The sequence below is a fragment of the Manis javanica genome, chromosome 13, assembly GCF_040802235.1.
Source record: "Manis javanica isolate MJ-LG chromosome 13, MJ_LKY, whole genome shotgun sequence".
In the NCBI taxonomy this organism is placed as follows: domain Eukaryota; kingdom Metazoa; phylum Chordata; class Mammalia; order Pholidota; family Manidae; genus Manis; species Manis javanica.
In genome coordinates, this window is record NC_133168.1 from 95,802,752 (window position 1) to 95,824,113 (window position 21,362).

The 21,362-nt window shown below is 54.1% G+C and overlaps 2 protein-coding genes across 7 annotated transcripts; one reads left to right on the forward strand and one right to left on the reverse strand.

The window, feature by feature from the left end:
- The first annotated feature begins 5,020 nt into the window (after positions 1-5,020).
- CREB3L3 (cAMP responsive element binding protein 3 like 3) lies at positions 5,021-12,765 on the forward strand. 3 transcript variants are annotated; one of them, XM_037018532.2, is made up of 10 exons: positions 5,021-5,176; positions 5,705-5,833; positions 6,275-6,572; positions 7,464-7,576; positions 9,153-9,290; positions 9,643-9,749; positions 10,290-10,358; positions 11,457-11,541; positions 11,722-11,818; positions 12,002-12,765. In XM_037018532.2, the coding sequence occupies exons 1-10, from the start codon at positions 5,150-5,152 to the stop codon at positions 12,310-12,312; spliced, it is 1,374 nt and encodes a 457-aa protein (XP_036874427.2). In that variant the 5' UTR covers positions 5,021-5,149; the 3' UTR covers positions 12,313-12,765. The 3 variants fall into 3 exon arrangements, with proteins under 3 accessions (XP_036874427.2, XP_036874428.2, XP_036874429.2); XM_037018533.2 differs by having other exon boundaries at positions 9,159-9,290; XM_037018534.2 differs by having other exon boundaries at positions 11,766-11,818; positions 12,002-12,229.
- A 723-nt stretch (positions 12,766-13,488) lies between these two features.
- Positions 13,489-20,832, reverse strand: SIRT6 (sirtuin 6). Of its 4 annotated transcripts, none has more exons than XM_037018562.2 (8): positions 20,685-20,832; positions 18,737-18,864; positions 17,430-17,612; positions 17,026-17,085; positions 15,441-15,536; positions 15,284-15,364; positions 14,493-14,616; positions 13,489-14,400 (listed from the first exon to the last, which is right to left on the reverse strand). In XM_037018562.2, exons 1-8 carry the CDS (start codon positions 20,748-20,750, stop codon positions 14,059-14,061), a joined length of 1,080 nt encoding a protein of 359 aa, XP_036874457.1. In that variant the 5' UTR covers positions 20,751-20,832; the 3' UTR covers positions 13,489-14,058. The 4 variants fall into 4 exon arrangements, with proteins under 4 accessions (XP_036874457.1, XP_036874462.1, XP_036874460.1 ...); XM_037018567.2 differs by lacking the exon at positions 20,685-20,832 and adding an exon at positions 20,349-20,563; XM_037018565.2 differs by lacking the exon at positions 15,441-15,536.
- Positions 20,833-21,362: the final 530 nt, after the last annotated feature.

The following is a 21,362-nucleotide window of genomic DNA, read 5'->3' on the forward strand; positions in this document are numbered from 1 at the left end:
CTGTCCCCAGGCTGTAAAGGAAATGGTTAGCATTTTCTCAGTGTTCGGAGTTCTCTCATTTGAATTTCTACAGTCTTTTCTGACTTTTAACTCACGCTTGTCTGAGCCAGAATCTGGCCCAGTATGCAATCTCCAGGCAGTAAAGATTCAGGGAGCAGTTCCTACATGCCCCAAACTAGATGCTGGGCTTTTATAGATAGGAAACTAGTTTAAGTATGTGAAATTGAAAGTCATGATTTCATGGGGTTCCACAAAGAGCCCAGTAGCTTTTGGATATCTTACCAGGTGAACACATCTGAAACCTACAGAGGGAAGGATTCACCCTGAGCAAAAACTTAAGAGCTAATATAGATCTGGGCTACAATTCCTTCAGGCTTTATGTGAAAATGTAAATGTTTCCAAGAAAAATAATGTGATTACCTAACATCAGTCATCACATTTTAAGTAGATCTAGGTGTATCTAAGTAACATCTGGGAGGGGTGACTTTTGCCCTGGAAGTAAAAAAGCTAAGAACTAATCTTTGAGTTACTGTACATTCAGGCCACATGAAAAAAAACATGTAACTGCTCCCAAGAAAAGGACTTTATCTACCTGATAGCAGCCATTCACCTTCAACTAGCACTAGTGATACCTAACTAACACCAGAGGGGGAAGGATTTTGCCCTGGGCAAAAACCTAAGAGTTAATCTGGACTTGAACTACAATTCTTCTAAATCCCCTTAGAAAACATGACTGTTCCCAAGAAAAGGAATATATAAGCCTGACATCAGTCATTCACACTTTAGGTAGAACTAGCTGAAAGTACTTTGAGCACATTTTCCCTCTGTATTGTCAGAAACCACTTGAGGTAATTTCAGGGATGGAAAGCAAAAAGCACCAGTGAGAAAAGTGTGCATATAGGGGAACAGTGTCCTAGCAGGGCTTGGCTGGTAATCATTGATACTTTAATGTTCACATCAGGAAAAAGCAAAAATGGTGAAACAGAGGCATTATCTTATTTAAGGAATGTTCCTGGGAGGCAGCTAGTCAGTCCCACTGGGAATGCTGGGCTTTGGGGACACAGGCAAGTCAATTTGCTTTTGTAGGGGAGGTAGCCCCTACTTGCTAACCCTAATACAAGGTAAGTTTGCACTAGCAAACTTAGGAAACCATGGAGAAGGTATGATCTCATTTTATTTGTAATGTTTTATTTATTTTTTAAAAAATTGAATTGTATGTCTTTGTTTGGAGTATGTACAATAGGCACGTGGCTCAAAATTCCAAGAGTGTAGATGATTGTACAGTGGAAAGCCTTTCTCCTCTGCTACACCAGCTCCCCAGATCCCATCCCTGAAGGCTACTACTATCCCCCGGTTCTCATGTCCCATTTCAGAAATAGTCTATACATACACAAGAAATGTGTATATACATCCATTTTCCCCTTTCTCACACACATACAGTATCCTGTGTTCTATGCCTTCATTTTTTTACTGAATTGGTGCATTTTTAATGGGAAGACATTACTCCATGAGAGATGAAACTAGCTTTTAGGGGGTGGCAAAATATCTTACTCTTTTTATGTATAAATACAGATATACATACACCATGCAAGCAGATATATAATATACATATGGTATTAAAAGTTCACAGGGTTGGCTGTTAGGAAAAATGCCTTCAAGGTCTCCCTGTGGGGGCAAAAATTATAAAAGAGAAGTTGAGAAACACTGATGTAACCATATATTTTCAGTATTGTCCCATATCAGTACATACAGATAATTTCCATTCATTTTCACAGCTACATAATATTCCATTGTGTGACTGCATCAGACTCTATTAATCAATCCCCTATTGATGGATATTTTCAGTCTCTAATGTTTTGCTAAATGTTTTATGTATGTGGTTGTTCATTATGTATTTTGCATACCTTTTATTGTAGAGAATAAACTTATAATAATAATGCACAGGTCTTAGATGTATTCAATTTGAAGAGTTGTGGAATTCTATATACTTGTGTAAACCATCACTAAAGACCAGATATAGAATATTTTCAGCCCCCTTGAAATTTCATGCCCCTGTCCACTCTATTTCCCACTCTGTCCCAGGCAACCACTTTCCGTCCCCAAAGATTACTTTTGCCTGTTCTCTGGGTTTCAAATGAATGGAGTCATATAGTGTATAATCTTTTGTGACTGTTTTCTTTTGGCACAGTGCATTTGTGATTCATCTGTGTTATTGCATGTATTAGTAATTTGTTTCTTTTTATAGCTGAGTAGTATTGTGTTGTATGGATAGAACAGTTTGTTTATCCCCTCCCATGTTGTTGGCTATTTGAGTGTTTCCAGTTTGGGACAATTATGAATAAAAGTGCTATGAACATTCACACGCAAGTCTTTCTGGGAACATACATTTGCATTTCTGTTAGGTAAATACCCAGAAGAGAAATCACTAAGTCATATGGCAAATGCCCATTTCACTTTATAAGAGACTGCCTAACTTCCCAAAGTTTTGCAGAATGGTTAGACCGTTTTGGTTCCCACCAACGATGGATGAGCATTCCAGTTGCTCCATGTCTTTCTGCCACCAACATCTGATGTCCATCTTTTTTATTTTAGTCATTTGGTGAGTATCTTTCAACATTTTCGCATGTCAGAAATGGCTCAATAAATAAATAAAGATTAAAAACAAAACTCACACCTACACAACTGTGTTTGCGAAATGCTGCCAACTCTGTTTTCTCTGAGTGCATTAAGAGCATTGTAAAGGCACTGATAAGTTCTGCAAAGCTGTTTATTGATGTGTTCCTCAATCTTGTATAACCACAGCACCCCTTTGTGTTATGTTTCACATTGGGCACAGAGAAGTCCTGTCTCTCAAATGCTTGTCATTATCCTACTGTTCAGATATCTCTTCACTTGGGGTATTTAAAAGCCTTCTAAGTCCACAATTATAAAAATGTAAAAAGAACTACAAATATCTTGGGGAGGAGGACCACCAGGCCTAAATCTGCATGAGGGTGTGTGGGAGTAATGTCAGACCCTTTCCACTGGCAGGTTTTGATAAAAAGAGGAAGAGTTCTACCTCAAGGGCACCAGGGCTCCTGGGAGTCATAAATGGGGGTGAAGGGGGAGTCAGAAGTCCAGAAGTCAAATTTCACCTATTTTATGCACCCGCCATGACTGTTCTAGAAAAGTGCCTCCATAGCAAAGGCTGAATAAATATTATGACTGTGATCACTAAAGCCAAACCAAACAAACCTCTTAAAAATCCAACACAGAGCGGCTAAGAAGGAAATAAAGATACCAGCATCCAGAGGGGGACAGTTATTATTCAGGTTCCCCCCCGCACCTCGACACTGCTGACATCGGGGTCAGGTCAGTCTCTCTGGGGGGCTTTCCTGGGCACTTGTGGGGCTTGAGCAGCCTCCCTGGCTCCCACCTCCATGCCCTGGCCAGGAGCACCCCCAAGTTGGGACAACCACAGGTGTCCCCAGACATCACCCAGTGTCCCCTGGTGAAGCAACTGCCATCGGATAAAAGAACTGTTTCAATCAACGGCACATTCAATTCTTTTGCATGACTGCATGACGACTAGTCCATTGAGAAACACACACCAGGGTGTGCGCTTCTTCTGAGTGAAGAGGGAGCTTTGATTGCTGCTGTAAACCTAGCACCTAGCATCATGCCTGGTGTACAGAAGGCTCGATTCAGTCATCCATTCACTAAGCTCCTAACAGCGTCCTGCCGTATTTAGTATAAACCAAACTCCCACCAGGCCCTGCACGACCTGCCGCATCCCCTCCCCACCCTCCCCTCATCCCTCTGACCCCGTCACTCGCTCTGCTCCAGACACGTGGGCCTCCTCACTGTTCCTCCAACACAGCCGGGCATGGTCCTGCCCCAGGACCTTTACACAGGCTGTTTCTTCAGCCTGAAACACCTGTTCTCTAGATCTCCCTGTGGCTGGCTCTTCCTCATCATTCAAGACTGTACTTAAATGTCACCTCTCAAAGGGGGCTTCTCCAGAGCTCAATTACCTTGACCGTGTTTACGTTTAGTTTCTTGGTGACACTCAATTATCTGTTTACTGATTTGTTCATGTGTTTATAGTTTAGCTTGGTGAGTGTTTCACACTTACTGCCTAAAACAGTGGTTGATGCGTAGGAGGTGTTTAAAGCTTAATAGTCACCTGAGCACCTACTGTGTGCCAGGCATGATTCTTAATACTGGGGACCCAGCAGAGAACAACAGAGACTCTATTCTAGCCCCTAAGGCCCTCCCATCCTAGGCATGGAGGGGAGAATGAGGCAAGATGATAAACAAAGAAACAAGAAAAATTCAAATAGTGAAAAGTGCAGTGAGAACAATGGTTAGGTTAAAAGGTATGGGGAAGGGGTTCCTCTCTGCCGGGGGCCAGTCACGCACGGCCTCTCAGCCATCTGGGTTGATTCATAAATACCAACATTCAGGAATATGTGACCACAGTGACAGGGTCACAGGTAGAGGGGAGGGCAGCTCTGGACAGAGGGAACAGCAAGTTCAAGGCCCTGAGGTATGAACAAGTTTGGCTCAATAAGTGTTCATTGAATAAATGCACGATAGAAGATTCTAGAAGGAACTGTTGCTCGGGTTTTGTCGTGGGGAACTTGGATGATGGGTGGGGGGTGGCCAGCCCTTCTGAGGGAAGGAAGGGAGCTCCTGGAAGAGGGAACGGCTTCAGCAAAGGCCGGGGCTGGACCTCTTGATTTTATTCTGTGCTGGATGTGGACAGGACCCGGCCAGGGGCCCTCGGCTCTCCTGGAGCCCGGCGTCCAGGGCCTTGGAGGAGAACCAGTCTCTGAAAGTAGGGAAGAGGTCATGGCAGAGCTGAGGCACCCCAGACTTTGGCCTTTGCCCACAGCCGGCTGGAAAAGCACAAAACATCGAGATAATGGTCTTCCCGCCCCTCCTCCTGGCCTGCCCTGGCCTCACTGGCCCTTAACCCTGTCCGTCTTTCCCGTCCCCCAGTCAGCACCCAGGGGTGGGCTGGGAGTTCCCCAGGACTATTTCAGCATGTTTTGGGGGTGGTGACAGAGCCGCAGAGAGAAGCCAGTGGCGCGCGGGAGTCTTGGCAGCGGAGTGAGCCTCCAGGCCGGAGCAGACGCAGAGAGAGGAGGCACGGCTGGCAGGGCTCATGAATGGGGATTCAGCTGCTGGAAAGGTGAGCCCTGCCCGGGTCCACAGTGGGGGCAGGTCTCTCCCAGGAAACCCTCCCCTAGCTCCCAGAGATGAAGGAAGGTCACCCCCAGCCTGTACAGGTGGGAAGACCAATGCCCGGCAAGGCAGAACACAGTGACTGAGGTCGTGCCTCCATGCAGGGGCCGCTCCCCACTTATCTCTGCGGCTCCCCGCACCCTGCCTCCTTAGAGGGGAGAAACTGGGCAGGATGGAAATTGCCAGAGAGGGTTGGTTCCATTGGCCTCTCCCGGGTTGACGAGGCTTACTCTCCGTACGTGTGCACCTGTCTAGCAGTTGCAGAGAAATTGGCTCTTGTGGCCCGGAGGTCCTGGGTTGGCCCCACAGCACAGATTTGGAGACTGGGTGCTCAGCAAGGGGCAGCGGCAGGCCTGACCTGGGGGCTGAGCAGAGACTGAACTTGAGCGGGACGGACCTTGGGATGGGGTGCAGGCAGGAGATGGGGAGGAGAGGGGGCTCCATGACCCTCGTGCCCGCCCCCTCCTCGCCCCAGATGGCTTCCTCTGCCTGTCCCGTGGGCCTCATTGACAGCCTGGAGCTCCTGGACCTCCTGTTCGATCGGCAGGACGGCATCCTGAGACGCGTAGAGCTGGGCGAGGACTGGGGCCGTATCGAGGACCAGGTGAGGACCCCGCTGCGCAAGTCCTGTGCCGCAGAGCCAGAAACCCACTCAGCTCTGCAGCATCGGTGGGGCACGGTGCTCGATGTTAGCAAAGCACATTCGTGGATTGAACCTCTCAGTGACCCCAAGGGGCAGGTGACATCGACTTCTTATAGGTGGGGAAACTGAGGTTCCGAGAGAGGTGGTAACTTGTTTGTGGTAACACAGCAGTTAGAAGCTGGGTCTGGACTCAAACGGTGGGGGATGTGCCTCAACCCGGCTGGACGGTGCGCCTGTGCTACAACACGATTGGGTTCTGGGAGGAAGGGGTGTTTGCTCTTTCCATCTTGCAAAAAGGGTACGGGAGGCTTAGAGAGGGTCAGTGGCTTCCCAGAGTCACACAGCCGTCCAGAACACAGCATAGGCCTCCTGATTCCCACGTCTCCCTCGCCATCCCTGCAGGCGCTGCCGGGTCGGGACTCTGACGATTTCCTCAACACCATCCTGGGTTCTGGAGACTCGGTGCCCGGCTCCCCGCTCTGGTCTCCTGCAGCCAGTGACAGTGGCATCTCCGAAGACCTGCCCTCCGATTCCCAGGACACCCCTCCATGCAGTGGGGCGGCCGCCACCCTGGCTGGCTGCCTTACTGCACCATCTGGCAAGGGGCTCTGCCCCTCCTACAATCCTGGCACCCCCTGCCCTGCCAGGCTGCCTGGGCCAGTGACCCAAGTGCTGGATGCCTCCGTGGCCATAGACCTGGGTAAGTCCCCTGTCTTCACCCAACCTCCTCCCCTTGTTCCAGGCACCATATGCACACACACACCCTTTGAGATGGATGCTGTTGTGGGCCCATTTTCCAGATGAAACTGAGTTGGCATGAGGTTAAGCAGAGAGTCACAGAGCTGGGATGCAATCCTGGCAGCCTGGCTCAGGCCCTGAGTGTCACACTCGCAAGCCCATCTTTGTACCTCCTTTGCCTGGGTCCTAGTAGATGTTCAGTAAAAATAGGTGAGGCCGGGGACCCCAGGGCTCAGGGCACTGCTCCTGGAGCTGGGGAACAGGCCTCATGCAAAAGACACCCTCAGCTGGGCACCTTTTGTCCCTCGAGCCTTGCAAAGGGGTGGGAGCTCTTACTAGTCCCATTGGAGAGTTGAGGAAACTGAGGCCCAGAGAGCTGTAGTCACTTACCTAAGGTCACACAGCTCTGCCCAGGAGGGATTAAAACCGAGAGCTATCTGACTCCAAAGTCTGTGCTCTTGAGAACAGCTCGTCTACGCCTATGGTGTGCCAGGCACCAGGTGGGAGGGAACCAGACATGAATCAGACCTGGTCCCTGCCTCAGGGAGAGATCAGGCTACAGACCTAGCCTGCAATCTGGGGCGATAACGGCCGCTCCCTCCTGGGTCTGCAGTGGGTCTCCTACAACATCCTGACGAATTTGGGTTCCCATCTGTGGTAGAGGGGAGGCTGAGGCCCCAGTTGGGGCTGTGCCCTTCAGCTCAGGCCTTGGGGCCCCATGCTGTGCGGACAGTCCCCTCCAGCACGTTGGAGCCAATCCTGAGAACCGCGCAGCAAGGGGCAGGTAGAAGCTGGGAGCTCAGTTTCCTCTCCTGACACCCTCCCTGTCCCTGTCCCCATCTGCTCTGGGCAGAAATGTGGAGCCCAGGACTGTATTCGGAGGAGCGCGCCGAGCTGGCAGACTCGCCTGCAAGCTGCAACCTCACAGTGAAAGACCTCCTCCTCTCCGGCAGCGGCGGGGACCTGGTGAGCAGCCCGCCCACCCCACGGAAGCATCAGGACTCTGCTGGGGCTTCTGCGACCCCAATACCTCCATTTCAGAGACTGGAAGACTGAGTCACAGACAGGGCCTGGCATTTACCCAAGGTCACACCCAAGTCAGTGGGTTCCAGTCCTGAGTTCTTTACCTCCTGAGCTGGGGGCACTTTCTACAGCAGCAGTAATATTTGAGGAGAAAAAAAAACAACTAAAATTTATCAAGCACCTACAATAGGTTAGACATTCTAAATGCTTTAAATGCACCAAAATCCTTTTAAAGGATAAAAATCCTTTTCATGCATGACAACCCTGAAGACTGGGGCTCTTATGAACTTAATTTTACATTTGAAGAAACAGGCACAGAGAGGTTCAGTAATTTGCCTGAAGTCACACAGCTCCTGCAGGCTCAACCCTTGGGTTGGCCTGTTGGGTCTATTGCAACCCTCGCACGCTGACTGAGGGCTGTCTACCTTGCCACGGGTTTGGAGCACCCATAAGTGAGACCTGACAAGCCAATCAGTGCCCGCATTTCATAGAGGAGAAAATGTCTGGGCTGGCTGGTGGCCTGGAATTCCTGGTACCAGAGGGTGATCTGTAGAATGACAGCCTGCTCCAATCTCCACCCCTGTTCCTGAGCTTCCCATTCCAGGGTGTGACATTTCTAAGACTTTCACAGTCTGATGACATGATTCTTTCATTCTTAACACTTATCATTCATAATTGAAATTAAATCAAAAACATTATCTTTAAATAGGCAGATGCATCCACACAGTCCAGGTACCAAAGGCACAAGCAGATATGCAGGGAGAAACCCTCCTGTTTGTCGTTTCCCAGACACCCAGCTCCCCACATTTGAATGTCTCCTTCCAAACAGATCCCTTAAAAAAAAAAAAAAGTTTAACATGAAAAGTAGCACACCACATATGACACTGTTTTTGCCCCTTATTTTTTTTTAACTTGACAGTGGTCACTCCATAAAATGATATGGTAGAGGGGAGGCTGAGGCCCCAGTTGGGGCTGTGCCCTTCAGCTCAGGCCTTGGGGCCCCATGCTGTGCGGACAGTCCCCTCCAGCACGTTGGAGCCAATCCTGAGAACCACGCAGCAAGGGGCAGGTAGAAGCTGGGAGGGTGGCATCCTTTTTCACAGCTGTGTGCTACTCCATGGTACAACTGGGTCATGCCTTCATGAACCTGTCCACTATTTGTTGAATATTCCCATTGCTCTCAATCCTTTCCTATTGCAGATGGCACTGCAGTGAAGTTCAGGGCTCAGAACAGTGCCTGGCACATAGGAAATGCTAAAGGCATAGCTGTCAAATGACTGTTAAACAAATGAAAAGCCTGCATGTATGTCCTTTTGCATATGTGTTAGAGTACCTGTACCATCAATTGCCGAATGTGGAATTGCTGCCTCAAAGGGCCGTGTGCCAGTCTTCCTGAGCCCCAGTGCCCATGGGACTCTACCACGCATGATTGGTAGTTGCTCAAATCTGATGCCTCTTTCATTTCTCAGAGGCTGTTGCTCTCCTTACCCCGAGATTTATTCCCCTGGTTTTTCTATAGCAACAGCCTCACCTGGTGGCCCCCCACCTGTTGCGACCTGGGACTGGGCATTGCCAGGAGCTGGTGCTAACAGAGGACGAGAAGAAGCTGCTGGCCAAAGAAGGCATCACCTTGCCCACTCAGCTGCCCCTCACCAAGGTGAGCTGGTGGGACCCTCCCTCGTACAGGGTCTTACGTCTCCATACCAGCTGGCCCGAGGGCAGGTGTTGTTCCCAGAGATGGCCAGGAGGTGGCGAGATCGCACCAGTAGCCAGTTACTGACTGCGTTTGAGCCCTGGGAGAGCCATCAGCACGCTAGACCCTTCTAGAGAACCTGTAAGAAATTAGGGACAGGCAAGCTGGTCTTGAAGACATCAGGAGTCGGCCCCCCCAGGACCCTGGGTCCGGGAGGGCTCACATGGGAAGAGAATGAGGAAGAGGAGATACTGGGGCCGGGACAAGAGGTGGGCCCTCCGGACTGACCCGGGCCCCTCCTATGTTCCTCGTGCAGTACGAGGAGCGAGTGTTGAAGAAAATTCGCCGGAAAATCCGGAACAAACAGTCTGCCCAAGAAAGCCGGAAAAAGAAGAAGGAATATATTGATGGTCTGGAAACTCGGTAAGGCTGGGGGCCCGGGACTCGGCACTCAAGGGAAATTGAGATCCAGAGAGAGGGATGCGATGGGGCTAAGGCCACAGTTCTTAGGGCTTGACAAAATTAGAGCTGTTTTCCCTCTCTGGGAGAGACTCATTTTCATGTGAGTTGCAAGGATGGAAAATACCTAGAGGCTCGGGGCTCTGTTTCGGGGCCCCATCTTCTTCTGGCTCTCGGCCTGAAGATGCAACTTGTCAAACGTCACTGGTCCCGAGGGCTGTCCTGGCTTCCTTGGACAGGAGCTCGGTGGGGGGATGAAGGTACACTCACTCTTGGCAGAACTTCCCCAACTTAAAAGCTGTGCACCCCAATTTTATCCCAAACTCTCGCTCTTGATTCATTAGGATACCGAGGCCACTGGCTCCTCTTTCTCTAATAGAAATGTCAACCAAGAGTGACTTTACGGTGTTCCCCACCTGGAAAGTGGGGCCTCCCGGGGAGCTGTCAGCTGGGCCAGTCAGTGACAGGCATGTCCTGAAAGTCCCAGTGACATTGTCCTTGCAGGATGTCAGCTTGCAGTGCCCAGAACCAGGAGCTTCAGAGGAAGGTCTTGCATCTTGAGAAGCAGAACCTGTGAGTCTTGGTCCAGCTGGGGCAGAAGACAGAGGAGCTGGTCCCAGAGTTCCTTGCAGGAGGAGCACAGTGGGGAGAGGGGAGAGCCTCTGTGAGAGCAAAGCAGAATGGGGGGGGTAAGGGCTCTGTCTAGAAGGGGGCAGGCTGAAGAGAGGAGGGATTTAGGCTTGGGGCTTTGGAGGATGTGTAAGAGTTCACTGCAGGGGAAGGTGCTCCAGGTAGAGGAGAGGGCATACAAATGGCCAGAGGCTAGAAGCACAGTGTGTTGGAGAACTGCATGGGATTCTAAGAGACACATCCATGTGGTCAATGTTTGTTTAGCATCTACTCTGCACCAGGCATAGTTCTGGGCACTGGGGCCACAGGTGAACAAAGCAAATAGTCCCTCCCCTTCCAGAACTTACAGTCTAGTGGGAGACATACTCAAGACAAAGAAAAATACAGAAGATCAAATAGTGATAGCCACTGGGGAGAAAAGTAAAGTGAGGTGAAGGCAGTAAAGAGTGAATGGGGGCTATTTTGGGCAAGGAGGTGATATTTGGGATGAGACCTGATGAATGATAAGAACCAGCTACAAAAAGACGCAGGGGAACAATGTCCTTGGTACAGAGGGAACAGCCCATGTAAAAGCCCTGGGGCAGGCATGCCTGTGTTGGAGACTGTGAGGGGGCCTATGTGGCTGGAACAGAGTGAATGAAGGAGAGATGGGGCGGGGGGGAGACAGAGGCAGGCTGTGCAGGGCCTCATGCGCAGTGACCCTGGGGGAAGTGGAGGCCCTGGGAGGGCTGGGAGAGGTGCACTCACATTTGAGTGGATATTGTGTGAGGTATGAGCCCTAGGGGGGCAGGAGAGGCCTGGAGGGACAGAAGGAGGCTGGGGCTGGCCTCCAGGTGAGTGATAAATGGTGGCCTGTCGGGGGGAGGGGAGGAGGCACAGAAGTGGGCGGATGTTCAAGATTGACTGAAGCAAAGCGGGAGGGTCTGGGACTTCCAAGGCCAGCAGGAATTCAGACCTCAACCCACTGGGGGACCCTGGAAGTGGGCAGAAGCCAGGTCGAGGCCCCGCAGTGCTCAGCCAAGCCCCGTCTGCGCCCCTAAGATCCCTCTTGGAGCAGCTGAAGAAACTCCAGGCCATTGTAGTCCAGTCCACCAGCAAGTCGGCCCAGACGGGCACCTGCATAGCGGTGAGTGCCAGCCCCAGCCCAGTTCCCAGGGTGAAGGTCACCCTCAGCCTTGGCAGAGGGGCCCCTGGGGGGAGGGGACTGTGGGCAGAAGCATGGCTTTAGCCCTAGCCTTCTGGGCCTCAGCTTCCTGGGTCCCTAGGGTGGGGGTGGGATGGGGTGACCCCACCCCATCTCCCCCAGGTCCTGCTGCTGTCCTTCGGCCTCATCATCCTCCCATCCATCAGCCCTTTCGCCTCCAACAAAGCCGAGAGCCCTGGAGACTTCGCACCCGTACGAGGTAGGTGGGCAGGGATGTTCCGCCCTCCAAACCCCTCTGGGCTGCACCCCTGGCTCCCATACTGGGTGTCCAAGGGGAGGGGAAAGGGACCCCTTTGCTGTCGCCCCTGAAGCGTGAAGCTAGGGAAAGGAAGATCACCAGCCGTCTACTCCGTTCCTCATCACCTTTCCATCCCTCACTCAGTTTTCTCCAGAACTTTGCACAACGACGCCGCATCCCGGGTGGCTTCCGATGCCACACCAGGCTCCGAGGCCCCAGGCCCTTGGCCTGAGGCCAGCCCACCCCAGGAAGGGTCTCCAGGCTTCCCCGGGGCAGTCTGGGAATCCCAGAGCATTCCAGCTCTGGACAACTCAACGGAGGAGCTGGACAACTCTACCCTGGTCCCAGACAACTCGACGGAGGAGCCGAACCGGGCCACCCTGGACTGGGCCTCGCCTGAGCCAGCACTCAGCCTGGGGCACGTGGGGCTGGAGGCGGCAGGGGAGGAGCTGTGAGCACCACCCGGACACGCCCCCAGGCCCCTCTGCTTAGGGACGCTCCAGTGGACAGCGACAGCCACGGGGATCGGAGGTGAGCCAGAGACCCTGGCGGAGATGCCGGGATGGAGATGCAGAAATCCACAGCATCACACTCAGGATGGACACACATCGGAAACTGATGCTCAGCCCATGGCCACCGGGGCCACAAAGCCTGAGAAATACTCACACAGACCCAGCAAATGGAAACAGGCAGACGCAGGCAGAGTGACGCACAGACCCAGACAGACCCACAGGTGGACACACCGTGCCTCAACAGCTCTCCTGGCCCCTCGCACACGGGGAGGAGGAAGCTGCCGAGACTGCAGGAATCCTGGCCCCAGAGCACCGACCTGAATTTGAACCTCAGGGTGGGCACAGCCTTTTCTAAGACGGCCGTGATCCTTAATAAAATATTTTGACAGAACAAAATATTGTAAGATTGCAGTGGGGTAGAGACCGAAGTGGAGTTCGCTCCGGAAGGAAGGACTGGGCCAGCTGAGGATGGGGGAGTGAGGTGCAGGGTCCCTGCACCCTGGTCTGGAGGGGCAGCCGCGGGTTGCTAGGCGCATCTTCAGCACCTCGGAGAGCTGCCGGGGGTTGGGAGTGGAGAGCAGGACGTGCAGGGAGCAGTTGGTCTGGGGCGGGGGGCTTGGGGAGTGCAGGGGGGCGGAAGGCGTCACGAACCCTTTCAGGGTGTCACAGAAGGTCTGGGGCAGCTGCCCTCCTGCAGGTCTGGGCTGCCCACTCTGCTCGTTTGACTGAGGCATCGGAAGTGAAGGGCCTACCCAAGACCACAGCTGGGGAGGGCTGGACCCCGGCTTTCTCCGCGCGCGCTCTTCTGAGACGTTCTGCTCTGACATTCTGCCTGCTCTGGGCAGGTGTCTGGGCTGTAATCGCGACCAAAAGACCAGGTCTCTTTCCTCAAGGGGCTCACAGCCCAGGACCGGAGGGCAGATTATTTTTAAAAAATCATACAAGTTAGCATATAATTACAAATTTGGGCTCAAGGAATGCCAGCATTGCCCTCTGCCTTTGCTCCCAGGTCTGGATTGCACGGACCCAGGCAGCCATCCCAGGGGCCAAGGGGACCACGCACTCCTGGCCCCAGGGACTGGGACCTCGAGCAAGGTTGTGGTTAAACACAGACTCAGATGCAAGAACTTCTGTTTTTATTGCATTGAAGACTTTTCTGGAAGCCTGGAAGAAACCAGGTGGACCCACCAATTTCTCCCTCCAGTTCCAAAGGCAGTGCAGGGGCCTCTATTGTCTGTCCCCCCACGAAATCTGGCTGTTAAATGTGGCTCGGCCTCCCTTCCCCCCAAAAGGGACTGCATAGGTGCTTCTGGGGAGGCGGGGCAGGGGAGCGTAAGGGCCCAGGGAGTGGAGGGAGTTCATTCCTGTGCAGCCTGGAAACCAGGGAGGGCCTGGCCACACCTCCCCAGAACATCCTGAGTGGGGAGGCGGGGGCTGGGGTGTCAGCTCCAGGGTCAGGATCCAGGGTGGGGTGCGCCGTCCCAGGCCCCTTAGAGGGACCCCAAGGGCTGAAGGGGGACATGATGGAGTGCGAGTCTGTCCAGGACCTCAGGCCCAGGTTTCAGCGCCCTGGGGTCTCTACTGCAACCCCCACGGACAGACAGATAGATACAAGTAATAAAGTGAGATCGGCAGGAAAAAAACGGATGTATGATTTCTACAAAAGCCCCACCCCCCAGGGGCCCCTGGTCAGCTGGGACCCACCTCCACCTTCACTTTTTTTGGAGGCCCGTGCGAGACAGGACTGTCCAGCCGCTCCCGTTTGGGGCTGGTGGGCCCCGAGCCATTGTGCTGGGCGCACGGCTCCGCCCTGGGCTCCTGCTTGGGGCTGGTGGGTGCTGGCCCATTGTGTTGGGCAGGGGGCTCTGCCTTAGGCTCCTGCTTGGGGGCGGGAGGGCGGGGCAGGGGCGGCAGCGCCCTCTCCAGCACGCGGGGGCCGTCCCAGGCCGGGATCTCCACGCCCAGGTGCTTCATGAGCCGGGTCATCACCTCGTCTACGTAGCCGTGGATGCGCAGGTCAGCGTGGCGGTCCTGCAGAGGCGGGACAGGTCAGGCTGACAGACGTTGGAGGGCTCTCGGGGGGCTCGGTGCAGGGGGGATGTCAGGGTGGGCCCAGCACTTACATGCTTGGTGGGCTGAAGGTTGACGATGACCAGCCGGCCGCCACGGCGCTTGGTGGCCAGTGGCAGGTTCCCACTGGGCCGGATTTGCAGGGAGGTGCCCAGCGTGATGGACAGGTCTGCGTTCCTGGGGTCGGAAGGTGGGGTCAGACTGGGCCCCGCCCCAGGGGTCTTTGCAGCCCTACCCCTACCCCAGGAGGCTGGAGGCTGAGGGGCCTCCAAAACCCCCACACCTGGCACAGACCCCATTGCCTCACGGCCCCCTTTGTGCTCCTGCAACACGCCCAGGCCAGCCCTGGAAGGCTGGCTCACTGCGCACCCATCTCTGCTCTAAAGGCCCGCCCACAGGCCGCACCAATTTCTAAGCCACCCAAAATCCTGCCCCTGCCGCTTCCCTTCTGCCTGAGCCACATCCCCACCCAGAAGGCAGAAGCCTTTTACACTTGGGACCCCAGGATTGAAATCCTGGCTCAGTCACTCCCTGGCTGGGTGGCATTTGTAAGAATGAACTTGGTAAAGCCTCAGTTTCCTTGCCTGTAAAATGGATGCAGTACAGCACCCACCTTGGGCCATGGTGAGGATGGGGAAGCCCAGGCCCGGTGTGTGAGAAGGCTCAGTACATAGGAGCTGTCATTAATACAGGGAAAGTGAGGCCCAGAGAGGGCGTGGGCCACCTCCTCCAGGAAGCCTTTCCTGACTCCACCTCTGTGTTGGGGTCCCCATGCAAGAGCTGTCTGTGTGTCTGCCTGTCTCCCGACTGCCCGCGCCCCCCTGAGCTCATCTGGGGGTCAGACCTGCTGGCCTCATCAGCAAGAGTGAGGTCCCGGTCGGGCAGGGCATCCTCCCAGTCCAGGATGGTATCTCTCAGCTCCCCCCTGTGAGGGAGGTGGGGGGGTCAGCGTGAACACCCGCTGCCTCCCCTGGGGCCAGGCGTGGGGTGGGGCCACTCACCTGCAGGCCCGCAGCCCCCTCGCCTTGGCCACGGTGCAGAGCCGGCCAGTGGCCTTGAGGCCCATGCTGCCCACAACGGTGTCCCGGACATACTGCCTGTCGGGGGGAAGGGCGGGGAGGGGGAGGTCGGGTCAGCCTATCTTGTGGCCCCACCTGGGTGGCTCTCACTCTTTTTGGGGGGCTGTTCTCCCTGGGAAGTGAGGGCCATGTGAGCAGAATCTGAGCATGAGGAAACATCAAACCCGGAATGGGGGACCGTGGCGGGGAAGCCTTCCCCACAGCAGCTGGCCTGGCTGCTTCCCAGTGCCAACAGCAGGAAGAACAGAGGAAGGTCGTGGAGTGTTCTGGATAAAGGAGACTAAAGAGATGTGACAATGACACAAAAGTGTCACCCTGGGTGGGGTCCTGGACCAGAAAAAGGACAGAAGCAATGGGCACCCTGGGAATATGAACCAGGGCTGGAACAATCATGTGATGTCATTTTTCACATTTCTCAGCTTTAACGATTTGCTGTGGCTGCAGAAGAGAATGGCACAGCTCACGGGAGATGAACATGGCTAGGATTTAGGGGAAAAGGATGTGGAAGTCTGCCAGTTACTCCCAAACAACACAGCAAACACTAACAACAGAGAAGGAAGGACAAACTGGCAAAATCAACTGGGGAATCTAGGTCTGGGTCGGCCAACTATGGTCCCTTGGGTCAATCCGGCCCTCGGCCTGTGGTTTTTGGAAATAAAGTTTTATTGGCACACAGCTCTGCCCACTCCTTTATGTGTTGCCCGTTGGGGCTTTCATGACACACGGCGCCCACCGTCATGACAGAGACTGGCTCACAAAGCTGAGAATATTTGCCGTCTAGTTCTTTACAGAAAAAGCTTGCAAGTCAAGCTCTAGGTAAAGTAGGAGTTCATTGTATGTATGATCTGTTTTTGAGTTATCCACAGGTCTAAATCTTACCAAATAAATTTAGAGGAAACATTTTTTTTTTTAAAGTGGGGACCCCACCTGTGCTCTGGTCTGGGAGATTCCATGTGCAAGGGGAGTCACGTCCACCCCGCAGATACACCTGTGAGGGCTGCTCACGCAGCCGTGGGCACGCACCCAGAGCCCACCGGCTCCACGAAGGGCTCTGGCTCAGCCTTCCCAGAGTGGGGGTCACACCCTGTCATGCCTTCATATGGGCTGATTTGCATCCCCCCCCCAAAATATGCTGGAGTCCTAACACTGGTACTTCAGAATGTGACCTTATTTGGAAATAGGGCCTTTGCTATGTAATGGCTTAAGGTGAGGTCACAGGGGAGTAAAGAGGCTCTGCTCCAGTAGGACTGGTGTCCTTTATAATGGGCATCGCAGATACACAGGAGGGCACGTGACAGCGCAGGCAGAGGTTGAGTGATGAGTCTACAGGACCCCAGGTCTCACAACCAGGAGGGTCACCCCCACTCCTGCTCCACACCTGAGTCTCTGGGGACTTCAGACTCAACTCACAATGCCCTTTGGCAGAGCCCAACCCAGGAAGTGACGTTAAGCAGGGCCAGCACGTGGGCTGCCCCCATCGTGCCCCCCACCCTCCCATGGCACTCACGTCTTACACTTGACACATTCTTCTACAAACATGTTTCCGTGAAGCTCTGCCAGCTTGTTCCTGTGGGAGGAGAAGGAGGAGGCTGGGTGGTGCAGGGGGCCACCTGCTCAGAAACCACACGCTGGGGCCGACAAGAGGTCGAGGGGTCTGGGCTGGAATCGTGCCTGGGACCAGGAAAAGGGGATTCCAGCTTGCGAGATGTGCCCAGGAGGCACCGACAATGAGTGAGAGCTCTGGTGTACGAAGCCCTGCTGAATGCTTTTCCTGGCTGCCTCACTGAATTGTCACTTCGGCACCTCCAGGGAGGAGCTGCCATCACCACCCACTTTACAGATGAGGAAACCAAGGCCCACAGAGAGGTGCGGCTTGCCCGAGGCTGAGCGGGGCTGGAAGCTGGGGGTTACCTGGGGAAGCCGGAGCGCACGTGCAGCCCGTCCACGTTCTGGCTGACCAGGAAGCGGAGGAGGCCCACACGCTCCAGTTGCACCAGCGCCATGTGCGTCTGTGAGGGGCGTGCACTCTCAAACGTGGTGTCGAACTTGGGGGCCAGGCCCTGCTCCTCCATCGTCCAGACGCCATGGGGGCCTCTGATGGTGGCCGGTGGGGAGAGATACAGAGAGGAAGAGAGTCCAGGGATAAAGGAGATGGGGGACAGAAAAAGATACAGAGAATCGGAGACAGAGAAACAGGGAGAATCAGGGAGACAGAGAGAGACCAAAAGAGCAGCAGACACAGGGAGACAAAGAGAGAGGTGGGGAGGGAGGGAGAATGCGGTGGATGAGGACCAACATTATGCTGCTGCACTGAGCCTGGCCCTGTGCTGGGTGATGCTGGGGCCTTAGTGGACCCAGGCCCTGCCCTTGAGGAATCCTCAGTCTCGCCGGGGGGAGACACAGATGGACACGGGCTGGGGAAGCCCAGTGCAGGCAGCAAGGGCTCTGCATGGGCAGTGCGGGAAGGCTCCCTGGAGGAGGCTGAGCCATCTCTGAACTGGGAGACAAAAGGGCAGAGCAATATGGGCAGAAGGGGTAAGCAAAGGCCGTGGGGCTGGCAATAGCCTGTGAGTTTGGAGAAATGCAAGAGGTCTAGGGGTTGCGGCAGGAGCAACAGGGCCTGAGGCTGGAGAGCTGACCTAGGGCCGGGTCAGGAAGGCCTTTGATTTCCAGCCCAGAGGGCTTGGAACTCTCCGCTGTGGCAAAGCGTATAGGGGCAGGATGGGGTCGGGGGATTCATGCCTTAGAAGTCTCATTTATGGGCAAGGAACCTGAGGTCCAGACCAGCTGAGCCACGTGCCTGACACCAAGTCAGACAGAAAAATATCTGCAAGTGAGTTAGCAAGAGCTAACTGCCCCTGATATCAATTCTCCCATATTCTAAGGTAACAGAATCTGAGTATTTAACCATGCACAGTGGCCTAGATCAAAGACTACATTCCCCAGCATCCCTTGGAGCTAGATGTGGTTAGGTGACCACATTCTGGCCAATTGGGATGTGAGTGGAATGTTGGGGGTGACTTAAAGGGACATGTCTGAAAGGTGGGGTGGGGGTAGCTTTCCCATCCCCAACGTCCCAGGGGGGCTGATGGATCACTCAGGACTCAGCGAGGGGACGGCAGCAGGGACAGGTTCTGGTGCCAGGGATTCTGTGGCTCACAGGAAGCCCCTGCCTATGTGGAAGGTCCTGCCTTGGTTTCCCCTCCATGCCCACAGACCTGAAGTCTGGGATGCCTGAGGCGGTACTGATGCCAGCGCCTGTGTGGAACACCACGTTGGAGGACTGCCAGACCAACTGTGCCAGCTCCCACACCTTCTGCTCTAACTCCTCGGGGGGGTCGAAGATCTGTTGTCCAGTGAGAGCAGAAGGAAGCGGTCAAAACGTGTCCCACAGCGTCAAGGCCAACAGCCACAGACTGATCTGCCCCCGCCTTGCCCAGAGGAAGCAGAAAGGATTGGAAAAGGCAGCTTCTCCTCATGTCCCCCCTCTGCCCTCCACCCTCCAGGACTCCCACCTCTCTCAGGGTCAAAGCTATGACCTCCCATCAGCCCAGGAGGCCCTGCATCCACTGCCCTGCCTCCTCTCTGCCCTCCCCTCCTTCCTTTCCCCCTGCTCACTCTGCTCCAGCTATAAGGGCCTCGTGCCTTTTCCTCCAACAGGCAAGGCCCGTTGCTGCTCCAGGGCCTTTGAACAGACTGTACCCTCTGACCAGATTGCTATTTCCCCTCAGATACCCACTTGACTTCTTCCCTCCTCCTTAGATCTTGGCTCAAAAGTCATCTCATTCGCACACCAATGTTCACAGCAGTGTTATTCATAATAGCTAAAATGTGGATTGTAATAGTGTCCATCCATGCATGAAAGGATAAGTAAAATGTGGGCCAGCCACACGCTGGAATACTATTCAGCCTTAAAAAAACTAGGAAATTCTAACACCTGCTACAATGCGGATGAACATTACACTTGGTGGTAAGTCAGACACGAAAGGGCAGATTCTGTCTGATCCCGCTCAGAGGGGCTCCCTCCAGAAGCCACATCCACACAGACAGGAAGTAGACGGGGCACCAGATGCTGACGGAGGAAGTGGGGAGTGAGTGTTTCACGGGGACAGAGTTTCAGTTTGGGAAGATGGAAAGTTCTGGAGCTGGGCGGTGGGGATGGTTGTGCAACAATGTGAATGTGCTTCATGCCACTGAGCATGAAGCACTTAGAAATGGTGAAGATGGTAAATTCTATGTTCTGTGTATTTTACAACAGTAAAAAAAAAAAACTTGAAAAAATCAAAGTCACTTCAATGATGCCTCCTGGGCCACCTGGTTTCAATGCAATCCCCGGCTTCACTCATCACTCTCAGCTTTATTCTTCTCCCTAGTGCTTACCACCATCAGATTTCCCTGCTCTTTGTCCTGTCTTTGTTCCCTGCTGTAAACCCAGGGCCTAAAAAGTGCCTGGTGTGCAGTAGGTGCTCAATAAATGTTTGTGGAGAAAAGTGGTAACAGGCAGGAGAGAAGAGGAGGGTTGCAGGAGGCATTCACACAGTCTGAGAGCTTATTAAATGCCTGATTCAGGATGAGCGGGGCAGCCCTTATGAGATGGGGGCCACCTTCCTCACAGTTTGCAGAAGGGAAGTGACTCACCCAAGGCCCACGGTGGGTGCAGGCAATGTCTTACTTCCCTTCCCGGTGGCTGGAAGGGTCTTTCTGACATATTCGTACATCCAGGTCCCTCCCCAACTCAAAACCCTTCTCCATCACACTTAGGATAAAGTGTCAACTCCCCAGCCTGACATTTGAGGGCCGACCTGGCCTGGCTCTTAAAACCTCTCTGACCTGATCTGTTCTCCAAGTGTGTCCATCACCACATCCCTGCCTTGGCCCTTGCAGGGCCTTCCGCCTGGAACTAAGTCCACTGCTCGCCCATCCGAACTTCAGGATGTTCCCTACGCGGGTCCTTCCTTCTGCCCCGGCCCCGCCGACCCCGAGCTGGGAGCGCTCTCGTCCCTCGGCGCGCAGGGGCGTCACTTCCCGCCTCCCTCTCACAGGCAAGTCCCTCCCACGGTCTAGCCTCAGTGCCTGCTGATACTCCCACAATGCTCCACTTCCGCCCGGCCCCGCCCAGCCCGCGGCCCTAGGGGGGCGGCTGTCCGCACCCGCAGCAGCGCTCACCTCGGGGAGGCCGCACTTGCCCTTGTCCGCGTACGGCGACAACCCCGCCGCGTAATTCACCGACATCCTCTCCGCCCCAACGGGAACAATAAAGTTTCCCTTGTTGAGGCTGCTTCCGCCGGAAACGGGGAGGAAGAAGGGGTAGCGTTCCTACCCTACGCGCCCGGCCTCTCCTTCCAAGACGCATGCGCCGAGCCCGCGACGCTGCAGGCGCCATCTTAACTGCTGGCGAAGAGAAACGCGCTTTCTTCTATCCACCCGCGTGGTGGCGGTACTCGGGCTGCCCAGTGACCGGAGCCGGCGCTCACGGGAGCGTCACCTCTAAATTGAGGGCGCGAGCTATCGGTGTCCCCTTTCCCCTTCTTACAAATACGTAAACTGATGCTCCCCCTCCATTACACCACGAGGACAGAGCCAGAGAGAAGGGACCCAGGATTCGTGCTTTCAGCCCAAGGTTTTTCCCGCTGCACATCTGAGTTTATACAGTTACAAACTCAGGGTATCAGTGCATATAAGGGCGCAGCTGGAGTCTCACTAAGGAGCATCTTAGACGCCTCTTTAAGTTATCTGAACATTACGCAGGTGGATGATAATATCCATCCAGCAGGACACGTCCGGACTGCCCCCAGAAGCTGGAGGAGCTGCTCAAGATCACTGGGGCTGGTAGCCTCGAGTTCT

Coding starts and splice junctions, on each gene's coding strand:
- CREB3L3 (XM_037018532.2), top strand. CDS start 5,150: ATGAATGGGGATTCAGCTGCTGGAAAG. Junction 6,573..7,463: donor CTCCGTGGCCATAGACCTGG/GTAAGTCCCCTG, acceptor TGCTCTGGGCAG/AAATGTGGAGCCCAGGACTG. Junction 9,750..10,289: donor ATTGATGGTCTGGAAACTCG/GTAAGGCTGGGG, acceptor TTGTCCTTGCAG/GATGTCAGCTTGCAGTGCCC.
- SIRT6 (XM_037018562.2), bottom strand. CDS start 20,750: ATGTCGGTGAATTACGCGGCGGGGTTGTCGCCGTACGCGGACAAGGGC. Junction 14,617..15,283: donor CTTGCTGATGAGGCCAGCAG/GTCTGACCCCCA, acceptor TTCCGACCCCAG/GAACGCAGACCTGTCCATCA. Junction 14,401..14,492: donor ACCTTCAGCCCACCAAGCAT/GTAAGTGCTGGG, acceptor CCGCCTCTGCAG/GACCGCCACGCTGACCTGCG.